The sequence below is a fragment of the Achroia grisella genome, unplaced genomic scaffold (genome assembly GCF_030625045.1).
Source record: "Achroia grisella isolate CSIRO2021 unplaced genomic scaffold, CSIRO_AGI_Agris_v1 utg1241, whole genome shotgun sequence".
NCBI lineage: Eukaryota > Metazoa > Arthropoda > Insecta > Lepidoptera > Pyralidae > Achroia > Achroia grisella.
In genome coordinates this window covers 1,227,123-1,240,190 of record NW_026712604.1, presented here as the reverse complement: position 1 = coordinate 1,240,190, position 13,068 = coordinate 1,227,123, and the positions used below count along the sequence as shown (strand labels likewise).

The 13,068-nt window shown below is 37.9% G+C and overlaps 1 protein-coding gene across 1 annotated transcript; it reads right to left on the bottom strand.

Moving 5' to 3' along the window:
- Nucleotides 1–2,129: 2,129 nt before the first annotated feature.
- Nucleotides 2,130–12,705, bottom strand: LOC131854663 (uncharacterized). The gene is made up of 8 exons (XM_059205795.1): nucleotides 12,619–12,705; nucleotides 12,393–12,501; nucleotides 11,716–11,786; nucleotides 10,805–10,897; nucleotides 6,791–7,028; nucleotides 4,315–4,496; nucleotides 3,177–3,351; nucleotides 2,130–2,245 (listed from the first exon to the last, which is right to left on the bottom strand). The coding sequence occupies exons 1-8, from the start codon at nucleotides 12,703–12,705 to the stop codon at nucleotides 2,130–2,132; spliced, it is 1,071 nt and encodes a 356-aa protein (XP_059061778.1).
- Between the last annotated feature and the right edge of the window lie 363 nt (nucleotides 12,706–13,068).

Sequence of the window (13,068 nt, the reverse complement as noted above, 5' to 3'; positions counted from 1 at the left end):
GTCTAGTAAGACAAATTCAATATTATCTACTAAGCACTGCTGTGTCTAAACTGTGTCACCCCACCTTACATTTTCCTATTGTTATTTAGTATATAAGATCATTATTTCTATGTACACATTGTCAGTTTATCATCATCTGTAATATACATCGTCTCGACCAACAACATCGTATCATTCACCCGCAACATCAACCGTAGTTAACAAATCATTAATATGCAGCAGAAACAGTGTCGGGGAGAGAATAGAGCCTTGCGGAACGCCAGCGTTAATGTCCATGTTGTCAAAGCAACTACCGTCGACCACGGTTTTGATGCATCTGCCAGACAAAAAACTAGCGACCTATTTGCGTAATACCTCTGGTATTCCGTACGACGGCAATTTCGATAGACGACCTTGATGCCAAACCCGATCGAATGCCTTCACCATGTCAAGGCTGACTGCCAACGCCTCACCTTTGCTCTCGATGGCAAGAGCCCAGCGGTGTGTGAGATACACTAAGATCACCAGTTGAGTGATTATGGCGGAAGCCATATTGGCGATCGCTCAATAAATTGTGTTCTTCTAGGTATCTGAGGAGCTATGTATTAATTACACGCTCCATCACCTTGGAGAGCAAAAATGCGATATCGATAGGCCCGTAGTTTGATGGGTTTGACCTGTCGCCCTTTTTTGGCACAGGGTACACAAGGATGGTCTTCCATGATGACGAAAATTGCCCAGAGGAGTATAAAAGCGCGAAGAGGCGCGTGAGTACGGGACACAACTCAGGAGCACACTTCTTTAGCACCAAAGCCGGTATGCCGTCTGGCCCGTTCGACTTGTTGACATCGAGAGACAGCAACTCTCGCCGTACCTCCGTTGTATTACGGATATTTCCGGCATAGAGTTACCACACCATGGGATGGTAGTAGGTAAGTCGAATTTGAGGCAAAAAGAGCGCACAACAAATTGGCCTTCTCTTTTGCACTGATTGCCAAGTTATCATCCGGCTTCCGTAGTAGTGGCAAGGACGACTGACTAAAGTTACCTTCGGCAGCCTTAGCAAGCGACCAAAAGGCACGACTTCCAGAAGGATATCGAGCTAGTCGCTCCCCAATTTTGCTGACGAAGTCGAAATTGGCTCTAACAATTACTCTCTAACTAAATCTTAATGCAGCATTTAAATTCTTAAAAGCATACTCGCATCAGATACACCAACATCCCTGTTGGAACGAGCCGTGGTCCAAGCCTGATAAGCAGTTTCTTTAGCCTGTCTGGCTTCTCTGCATGACCTATTAAACCACGGTCGCGTTTTAGCCCCAGAAGCAACAAGCAGATTTTGAATGAAAAAATCCATACCCGCAACTATGACTTCAGTAACGGCGGCTGTACAGGTATCGACGTCTTCTGATGCAAAGCAGTGCTGCTTCCATGGGTACGACGCGTAAAATTCTCGCAATCTGTCCCAATCTGCTGACTTATAATGCGACGTCGACCAGGTGTTCGGCGTGTGGAAGGTTGTGTGCACTGTACTTGGGATCAAATAAGATAGTGATCCGAAGAACCAAGAGGCGCTTCCACGGTGACTGAATATCCGTCCGGACATGTAGTCTGGACTGACAGATCTTTTTTTTCTAGGCCAAGAAGGCGGCGACAGCAGATATCCTCCCGGACATACAAATATACCCCAGCTCGACGCACAAGTGTATACCCGGGATACGTAAGGTACGAAGTATCAGCCGGACAGGATATCTGTGTCTCCGTAAGAAACAGAAGGGTCGGCTTGGTGGTCTCGAGATGATGGTGAACCGCATGGATGTTTCCGTGTGTCCCCTGATGTTACAAAATCCATATTAATAGTAGATAGGGGAGCCGCTGATTGACTGCGATTCCTTTTCTTTTTTCTGGCCATTTGGGTATTATTTTTTTAAGGTTGAAGGAGAATGATCGCGCTGGTAATATAAAGGACAAAAGATGTGTCAACGCACCCCAGTATTGCACAGGTTTGGCAATTTGGTGGCACAGCGGCCGAAAGGGCCTCCGGTCCCCCCACTGGTGCAGCAGCCGGGTCCACTCCGGTCTCCTACTCCGGTACGACTACAATACCAGGGATTATGCGCAGGAGGCGGTTCAGCCTCCCAGGGTGGAGATTAAGTAATCCCTGGGTCCGGGAACCCAACAACCTGCGGGCGGCCAGCGGTTAGCCGTTTCACCGGGTCTCCCTGAACGCTGCGCCACCACATCGCACTTATGCAGTCTCGCGGCACTGTTGAACACACAGAAACTCTAATACCAGCACAACCAATCCCCATGGGGCTCTGGTCACCACACGACACACCACAGGAACAGTGCTGTTTTGTAGTGCAAGTACAGCACTATTTGGCTGTGGTTTTCTGCTTGGTGGAGGTACTTCGCCAGTTCGGGCCGCCCCAAGTCAAGCAAGATGAATCGAAATACATATATCAAGCTGTGCCCTCCTTCTATGACTATGTGTCGTGTATGACGATGTATAGCAACATGACACATTCTTTAAGAGATTCGCGCGATTTAGCGCGGGAATGCCAGCGCGCGCAAGCTTGAGTAAAATCATTTAACTATTTTTTGTGATCTCTATTTACACGCGACTTCGTCCGCGTGGAATTTAATCTATTTTTCTAAAATAAAAGTAGCATAAGTTACTCCTTATTACATCAGCTACCTACCGATATAAGTTCCGTCAAAATTGGTCCAGCCATTTTATAGATTAGCCGGAATAAACAGACAGACAGACAAAAATTGAAAAAATGTTATTTTGGTGTATATACCGTATTTATATTCATACGCATGTAGTAAAAAATGGTTATTTAAGTATTACAAACAGACCCTCCAATTATATTTATATGTATAGAGTATAGATTTCACTGATTTTATTTTCCAAAGACACGGTTAAGATTTATAAATAAAATAAATTAAAACTCTATAATTACGTTTTTGCTCCATAATCAAATCCGCCATTTTGCAATGAAAAATATCCTACTAAATGGCGCTAAAGGTACGCTTGAACGCGCGAGATGGCGGCGCGCGGTCTGTATAGTTCTCTTTGTCTACATTTACAAGCTCATTATTTCTTGCGTGAAAACCGATTCACACGTGAAAGAACTTACGTGTGAAAACAGCTATTGTAGCTAATTATAGTGAGTAGGTCTTTATTTACAAACCTGTGTCGTGCAATTTACACTCATATGGGTAGATCAAGTTAATACAATTGCAGAGCCATCGCCCCGACGTCGACATCTTAGAACTACTACATCTTCCATCCCACCGCCAACCGCTTTCTCTAGCAGACTGGGCCATTTCCAAATTCAAACAATTATGTGTGGTAGACTGTACAGACTATAAAAAAGAAACAAAATAATCAATTAAATTGGCAGACCTTACAAATTTAAATCATAAATTTAAACTATTTAACGACTGGTAGTCTAGCAGTTTAGCACATCGCTTCACTTCCAATGGTCATGGGTTGTATAACTCGCACACACAAATCGGTTACACCGTTTCTCAGATTAGGGCATAGATTAAAATTGCACAGAAAACTATTATTTTATATATAAACTCTTAAAATCATTTAATAAATAAACATTACCCACTCTACCCTACCCATACCTTTGATACAAATACACACACACATACAGATCCGTCCAAGTCAGAGAGTCAGAGTAACAAAGACACAGGAAGATTGCCGAGTGACGAATATAAATAGACGTCGCTTTAGTACGTGAGTCTTTGGAAATTGAACTTTAACGACGTTCAACTTAAATTTTAAATTAATTATACGACAAATAAACAAGCGCACGTGAGACCCCTGAAGTTTCAGGCCTGCTGTGAATTGATGTGTGTGTAAAGAATCCATCTCACCACTTCAGGCGTCCATATGCTACGGTAACCATTTACAATGACAATACTTCCATACAAACTTTGATCTCCCCTTTCAACCCCCTCCCCTCCGATCGATCCCCATGTCCCCCCTCTGATCGATCCCCCGTCCAATTCAAACGGGGATCGAATATACGACGGCCTACGCCGAGGTTCGAACCCCACGCAGTGTAATCGAACTAAACTCGTATCCGTCAGACGAGAGTTGGCCGTCAGCCGCTCCATAAGTCCAAAAAAAACCTTTCAAAGCCCTTACAACTCTTTCTCGCATTCAAAATAGACTATGTCCTTTCTCAGGGTCTAAACTATCTGTGTACCAAATTTCATTTAAAGTGGTTCAGTAGTTTTCGTGTGAATGTGAGACAGACAGAGTAACTTTCGCATTTATAATATTAGTAACGATTAGCAACAATAATTACTCACAGTATATATTATGTCCCGAAAAACGAAAAGGATGATACTGTTAATCAGTCCATTTTCAATTGTACTATTGGTTATATTATAGTCTTGACGTAATACAATAAAACCCTGCACTGAAGATTGAATTAGAACCACTGCGTCACTGTTGTTAATCGAATAGTAATCCGATTCAGCACTAGGGATTTCTGTGGAAAAACATTGTAAAAATGTATTGCGAAGGATGTCGACACTTCCCGTATTAGAAAACCACTAAGTCGTAATGTAATTTTAATGAAATTAACACTTTTACAATAAACCAAGACATTAAGTATTACTTCCGTTCTTTACGTTTACTTTCTAGCACACTAATTTACAATTTTTCAAACAATTATTGTCGTTTACAGATTAATTAATGAAGTTTGTAACAGATTAGGTCATAATACACTTTTACTGCCATTTCAATTACATTATTATTTTCTATTGTTATATTAATCTACAAATTTATTTATATGTATTTAATAATTTACGTACACTTTAACTTAATTTGTCTGGTATTCATTTGATATAACTTTTCACTTTATATGACAACACTGACACAAATAGTAATGAAGTACCGAAGTCATGACATAGACATCATCCGTCTAATTGCCATGATTACAGAATCTGATGTGAGGGTAGCAGCAATTTCCATGTGAACCGCTCGAGTGACCATACACGTGAATAAAGCTCTGTATCGTTTTTCACGTCTTCTTCCTATACATACTTCCATTGGTCCAAAATAATATAAGCCGCAGTGTGTGAAGTGACGTTTATGATGGTCTAGTCTGCATAGGGGTAGATCGCCCATGATTGGCACTGAAGGCACTGCACATCTAACCCTGCAAAGTTGACAATGATGCACTATTATCTTAAGCAAAGATCTTAATCTACTGATGTAGTATTTATGTCTGATTTCATTTAATACTGTCTCTGTATTAGCGTGATTGTACTTTTTATGATAATGTGCGACAGTTTCGTGAAGTTTCGTTTCTGAATGGTTAAGTATAATAGGTCTTTTACAAGCCTCAGGAACTTCAGGTGCTAAATCTATTCTGCCTCGAGCACGTAATACACTACAATTATTGTCTAAGTATGGACAAACTTGCAATAAATAAAATATGCAACTGGTTTATATCATTTCTGTAACTATAAAATTGCGACTTTGTTATAGGTATTTTTTCAGCTTTATCTAATAAATTAACTGTAACTTGCTGTTCGCCTGTTTTCTTACATTTATTTATAAAAATAATAATACGAACGCCATGGCTCTGGTAAGTTTTAATAATGAAAAATTCTATTAATAACAGGAACTGAGAATATTCTTTCATTTATAAGTGTATGTATCTTTTCTTCTTTTACAGCTGCTGGGACCGGTTTGAAGATCTGTTTCTCTGTTGGGCACTGGTCTTCAGGTTGGTATAAATAGCTTGGACCAATAAATCATCTATTGTCTAGCTTAAATTCACAGAACTGGGTATCTCTTGTTGCTATATCTGCAACATTATCACTTGTACGAGGGTCATTTGAAAAGTTCTTAGCCTAACAAACTTAATAAATCCTCCGAGCTCAAAACACTTTTTCCTAGGTACCCACTTCCATTGGGATGGCGAAGATAATTCATCTATGGCTGCAAGGCGATGACCCACATAAGGTTTGTAAACATTTGCCTGTATTCGATCTGACCCTAGAAGTTTCTAGATTGATCTAATCCAGGCAAGTGTAGTATCTGAGTCAGTCCAATATTATTTATCTTGTAGTTTGATATCTAGCTCTTCTTCAACGGTCTTCGTCAATCTCGCACCAAGAAGTGCTGCTTGTAATTCAACTCGTGGTATAGACATCGGGTTGAGTGGTGTTACTTTAGCTTTTGCCGAGACTAACATTACCTTCATATCTCCGTCTTCATTGATAACGTAAATAGTATGCACATGATATGCTTTTTACATATGCACATGATATGGTTTAGTCCGAGGGGTAACGATTGTTCGCTTTAGTAGCTGCGTTCTTTTCACTCATTAGCCTCCTTCAGACGGACGACCGCCTTTAGAAACTCCATCAGGGAGTTTCTAAAATCCTCCTCGAAATTTGGGTCCTAGACTGCCGACTGCAGGTGGTCAGTGAGCGAGTTGATTGTAATTACAGTGTCCTCGGTGGACTCTATGACGTCGCGGAAGTATTTCAGACGACAACCACAATTTGGTTCAACCAATCTGCTTGTCGTCTGAATAATCTGCACACTACAACCAAGTTGGTTGTAGCGTGCAGATTAGGCAGAAGGATAAGAGGCACGGCGTCTTAGTCCTCTGAAATGGGAACGCATGATTATCGCGGGATTCACATGAAACCGTGATGTCCGTAGTGTTATTTTTAAATACGACGGTTACCGCTTACCTGATGGTAAACGGTAACCGGATCATGATTGGCATTCCAAGTACATAAAAGAAATACAATATTTACTTACGATATAAATATTCAAATGATGAGTTCATAAAACCTTCGCCACTCGTGTTGTGTACTCTCAATCCTAATATTGGATCAGAAGCGATTAAGAAAGCAATATTGTCTCGAAAAGTAGTTCCCTTTTCATATTTAGGTATAAAAGATGTCCTTAAAATATTGGTTAGTTGCTTCAACATCATGATTAATGGTTGCAATACCTTTTCATCGCTTTGAAGAAGAATGTCAGTAAGATTTTTGAACTAAAAACAATATATATATATTGTACGTCAATAATATTGGAGACGTAATCAACAACTCATACTACTTGTTATTTGCAGATGACACTAAATTATACAAAATGATAATAACCGAGAACGATTGTTCTAAACTTCAAGCCGACATAAATTCATTATTATCTTATAGTTCTACCAATCAATTGTGTCTAAATATGGACAAATGCTACATTATAACATACACCTGCTAATCTGAATCTTTTCTGTTCCACTATACTATAGGAAATACTCGACTAAGACGTAGAAAAAGTATTCAAGATCTCGATATTATCATGGACGAAAAACTAACATTTATTTTACATATTATAGACTCAATTGCCCAGAGTCCATTATTTTACGCGGACGAAGTCGCAGGTACAGCTAGTATCAATATATTCGTAACACCTCTAATGCAGAGACTTTCTCGCAGAAACATTTCTGTATTAGAATATATGGACTGCTATGTGGATTAAAATTTATGATTAAGTTCCTGAAATGCAAAGTTATCTTATGCAGTTGAATCATATAAATGCGTTGTATATGTCATTTGTATAGGCTGCGCGCATGCGAAGTTGCGCGCAACACTAATTATTGTCAATCTGTTGTCTCCTTAAAAATTAAAATATGTAATAAATACGTTTGCTCTGCAACTTTATTTAGTAAATACACAAATATAATCCTGGTACAGCCTATAACTGGTTTTAGCGGGTACGTTGCGGCCGCTATTATTTGCGTTTATTATGTGTTCTTTTGATACAAACAGCAGCAGGAAAGGAGGAGGTGAAATGATGAGTCCATTGATGTCTATGTACATATTTATATTGTAGAAATATTTACAATAGTTATATACAAGGAGGCGATTCGGTCTCCAAGTACAGGGCTGTTATTTTATTGCTCACTCGTAACTAGGCAACGGTGTTACCGTACGATAATAGTTAATTCGCCACATGGTGACCCTGCTCTTGGACAAGAACGTAAGAATATATTATTCACATTTTTAAAGAATAAAACTACATATAATATTAACAATTTTGTCGATATATATGAACAACAATTCCTTGGAAGAAACAACACCTACCGTTTCATCTAAACTATTCAGAGTCGGAATACGCAATCCCTTCTGGTGGGAAGAGCCAGAGATTTGGTTCGCGCAAGTAGAGGGACAGTTTGTAACTTCGAATATCATATCAGATTTAACAAAATTTAATTATGTTATTGGGTTAGTTTATTAAATACCTTACTAATATTATGATTGTGAAAGTAACTCTGTCTGTATCACTTACATGCCAAAACTACTGAACCTATTTAAATGAAATTTGGTTCACAGATAGTTTAGACCCTGAGAAAAAACATAGGTTACTTTTTAATGTACAAAAAGGGTTGTAAGGGGTTGAAAGAGGAGATGAAAGATTGTATAGAAGTATCGTCATTTTTGAAAGTAGAAGCTTGAATCTTATATTGTTGGCTATTGATTAAATATAAATAAAGAAAAATAGGTTGGAACCTTTCAACTCCCCTTGTAACCCACAAGGAGAGTTGAAAGCTTGAATTGAATTGAATTGAACAATTTTTATTTTCAAAACAAGAAGTTTGAAAGTTATTTTTTAAGCTGTTGATAAAATATAAATAAAGAAAAAGGGTTGATAGGGGAAATGTGAGGTCGGATGGAAGTATCGTCATTTTTAAAGCTAATAGTCTGAATCTTAATTTTATTTTATTTTAATTATTTATATTTAGTCAACAGCCTAAAAAAAGAGATTCAGCCTTCTAGCTTTAAAAATAACGATACTTCCGTCAAAAGATAACTTTGCATTTCCATAAGATAACTTTGTATTTCCACTGTTACACACCCCTTACAACCCTTATTTCGCATTAAAAAGTAGTCTATGTCCTTCCTCAGAGTCTAGACTATCTGTGTACCAAATTTCATATATATTGATTCCTTAGTTTTGGCGTGAAAGCGAGACAGACAGACAGACAGAGTTACTTTCGCGTTTATTATATTAGTAAGGATGTTACTCAGGGTGAATGTAGCTTTCTTCATTACAAACATATATACCTACACACAAAAATACAATTATTTCCTCTTTATAATATTTAATTTAAATTTATTATGGTCAAATTTCAACCATGGAGGGCTACTAATACTAATAAATAGCTAAGCTTGCAAACTTTTACGCGTGGTATTGGTAATAAATCTTATTAATATTATAAACACGAAAGTTTGTGAGTATGGATGGATGTTTGTTACTCTTTCACGCAAAACCTACTGAACGGATTTTGATGAAACTTTATGGTAATATACATCAGAATAACAGATAGGCTATAAGTTTCACGCAGGGGAAGCCGCGAGCACAGCTAGAGTTATATAACTATACTACCACATTCCCATACCTAACCTTATGGTTAAAAATTGACAACCACACAAATCTGCGATTGCCGATCATCTACTGTACAAATCACTGGATTAAACCGTACGCGCCTAAGGTCCTCTCTACTGATCGCCACTATTATCCACGAATGGATGAGAGGAGGACTTAAAATTATTTTGGCGTGTAATCCACACATAATTAAATTCAAGCAAAGTTCAGTAGCAGCAACACGGTGACTGTAAAAGAAAAACTGCCTGCTATCTTTTATTGACATCGCTATTACTCCAGTCAGCTCAAGCCACGGCTAGTGCAACCTAGTTCAAGTGTCGAGTAGTATCTTTATGTTAATACCCGGTAAATAATATGAATAATAAAAATATATGAAGAATCAATAAAATGTTTGAAGGCGCTTTGGACTGTCCCATCGGAGTAGATTTTTTCCCTTGCAAGAAGTTATACAAATTTCGAAAAAAATGGTAATCTGTTTGAGCATGGTCCGGGGAGTACCATGGATGTCTTAGACATTCCAATTGAAGCTCTTTTAATTTAGTAACTATCTGTTGTGCAGTGTGTGGTCCAGCGTTGTCCTGAAGCAGCAGTGGCCTACGGCGATTGACCAGCCTAGGATGTTTAGCAGCTAACTTTTCCATCATGGTTTGTAATTGCTGATAATACATATCTGTCGTAATCGTCTGGCCAGATTTAAGAAATCTGAAGCGAACAACACTAGCACTAGTCCACCAAACACTCACAAATAACTTTTTTTGAGTCAACTTTCGCTTCAGGCAGGATTTGGCTAGTTCGCCAGGGTTCAGCCATTGTTGTGTGAATGTTTCCGATTGTCGTACAAGATCCATTTTTAAGCACAGGTAATGATTCGTTTTAAAATCTCTTCATTATTATGCCGGTTAATTAATATAACGCAGCAGTCTATGCGCGTTTATTGATTTGCTACACTCATTTCATGAAGGACTTACCTTTCAAGCTTTTTCACCTTCACAATTTGCTTCAAGTGAATTGAAACAATCTTTATCTTTATTAGCTTGTTTTGCAGGTCGAAATTTTCAGAACGAAAATGTTGGAACCAAAAATGCATTGTGTTTTCTTTTGCGACACCACCGCCATACACATCATTAATCCTTCGAGCCGTTTCTGCAGCACTAGTGCCATGGTGGAATTCGTAAATAACGCCATATTTTAAGTTTTCCAATTTGTAAACTGGGTGACGCAAAGAAAAAACATATGGATTACGGTTTTCGACAAACAAATGAGTAAATAGTTATATAAATTTTAAATTGGAATTCCTAACCAAAGAGGAGATATTTGAAATCAAAGTGGCCAGTACGACAAAACGCCAATTTCATATGTAAGGACCTAATATTTATAACTTACACGATCGATGAATGGTTCAATCTCATGTAATTCATACAATAGTGTTGTGCTATTTCCAAATGCACTAATGTCTGCAGAAAGATTTTCCAAAATCTGTAAATACATGTAAAGTTGTTATTAGTTTGAGAATTTTGTGGGAGGCCTTTATCCAGCAGTGGACGTCTTCCGAGAGGATGGAAAATGGTGATGTTACTAACTGACCTTCATGAAGAAGGACTACTAGCCGGAGGGGATAGTGTAACGGCGCTACAGGGTAGGGTATATTTTTGTTTATTTAAATTTTTTTATTATTTTCTTGTGTAAGTATAAAGTATTTATAATATGGGCCATTGGTAGCCTGAAGGAAATAAATAAATATTTTTTATTTATTTATAATATATATTGTAGCGATGATATTGTACAGCATAATTATAATCTATTTTACCAATCTAACGGTTTTGTACACCGCTTATCTTCTAATGGTCGCGGGTTCAATACCTTACACGGCACAAACATTTGTATTCATGAGTATGATTGTTTGTATCGGTCTGGGTGTTTTCTATGTATAATATGTATGTATTTACAGAAAAAAAAGTATCTATGTATATGTATCAGTTATCTAGTACCCATAACACAATCTTTAGCTAGCTTAACTTGGGTCTAGATGGCGCTGTGTGAATTATCCAGGGTTATTATTATTTCATGAATACCTCAGTAATATTGACGGTTTTATCTCGATCTTTAACGTCCGCCGTTTTGAGTCAAGAGAATAAGAGCTGAGTTTCTTGTCAGTTCTTAGCTCGAAAGCACTATGAACTGACAGTAGATTTAAGATATAATAAGAGTCTGTAATAGGCCTACATGAATAAAGATATTTTAATCTAATTTGATTGAATTGTTGAGGTAATATCATTTATATTATCTGAACTTACCAGTGATGTATTATCAAATTTCAACTTCGAGTGTTGATGAATATTCGTAATTTCTTTAGAATCTGATGCATCTGGAAATGCAATTTTCAATTAATTCCAAATCAGATATCCTCTCATCTGCGAAGGAGTCAATTATTGGACTCTGACACTATAGCGCTATGGAGTATACAATCATTTTAGAAATCTCAGGTCAAAAATTATTGCATCCTCCACAGATGCTGAAACTTCTCAGATAGGGATCTGAGAAAAATCCTGTAATTGGTCTCACAGATGGGGCGTTAATGTCATTTTGATAAATAGTTGAAAGGATAAATTAATACAAAAGTGTTTTTTATATAATTGGAATGACAAACAAATTGATGGCAAGTGACAACATCGCCCATACGTGACAACACCACGGACTTCACGCTATCATATAATGCCTGTAATATCGCTTATCATCATCTCAGCCCGGAAGACGTCCACTGCTGAACAAAAATCCCCTAAAGATCTACACGACGATGTACGTAAAACTTACGTGTTAAGGTTCTGTGTAAATAGGTAGAAATGACAAAGATCGTACATATAGGCGGATTGATAGTTGTTAATAAAATAGCAATCTTCTCGCTTTTGATAATTCATTAATTAACTTACTATCAGTGTTATCTATATATCTATGTATTTTAAAAAATGTGCACCTTTATTAATGTCGCTGTCCACTCCCAGGTGCGATTTCTCAGCTTTTACTTGAATACATGTTGCAAGGATGAACAAATAGATTGCACATGTCAGAGTTGACACCCGCATCTGTAAATTAAATTAATAAACTGTTAGCATTCCTGAACAATCTGGCACGCTGTACTGCTTGTATGTGTTTGCTGGTTCTCGTCCTTGTCAAGTCTTGCCTTTTCCCTGATTACAGACCTCAATCTGTGTCGGTATTTTACACAAAGGAAGAAAGAACGAAGAAGGAACGTGGTGTTCAACGATGAGCGAATTTGGTCCCACCATGTTGTTAGGCTAGGCCCTCTAGGTTTAATACATATTATTGTTTTTTATTTGTACAATATCTGTTTTATATTTATATATTTTTAAAGTTTAATTTCTGTGCGTCCGTACTGTGGGCCCAACTGAAAATCAGCGCTGGAAGCTATGTTTCCACCATTATTCTGAGTTGTGGTTCACATTGACTCTGTTTTGTGATATGTGTAATTTGTTGTTTGTGTTTATATGTTATTATAGTGATAGAGAGCAAGGTTAATCGACATCACAGAAGACTGAAGAGCTGACAGCTACATCGGACAAAGAATTAGTCTAACTATTCAAAGGGGTTCCCTCTTTAAGTCTAGCTATTCAAAGGGCTGCCAGTATCTT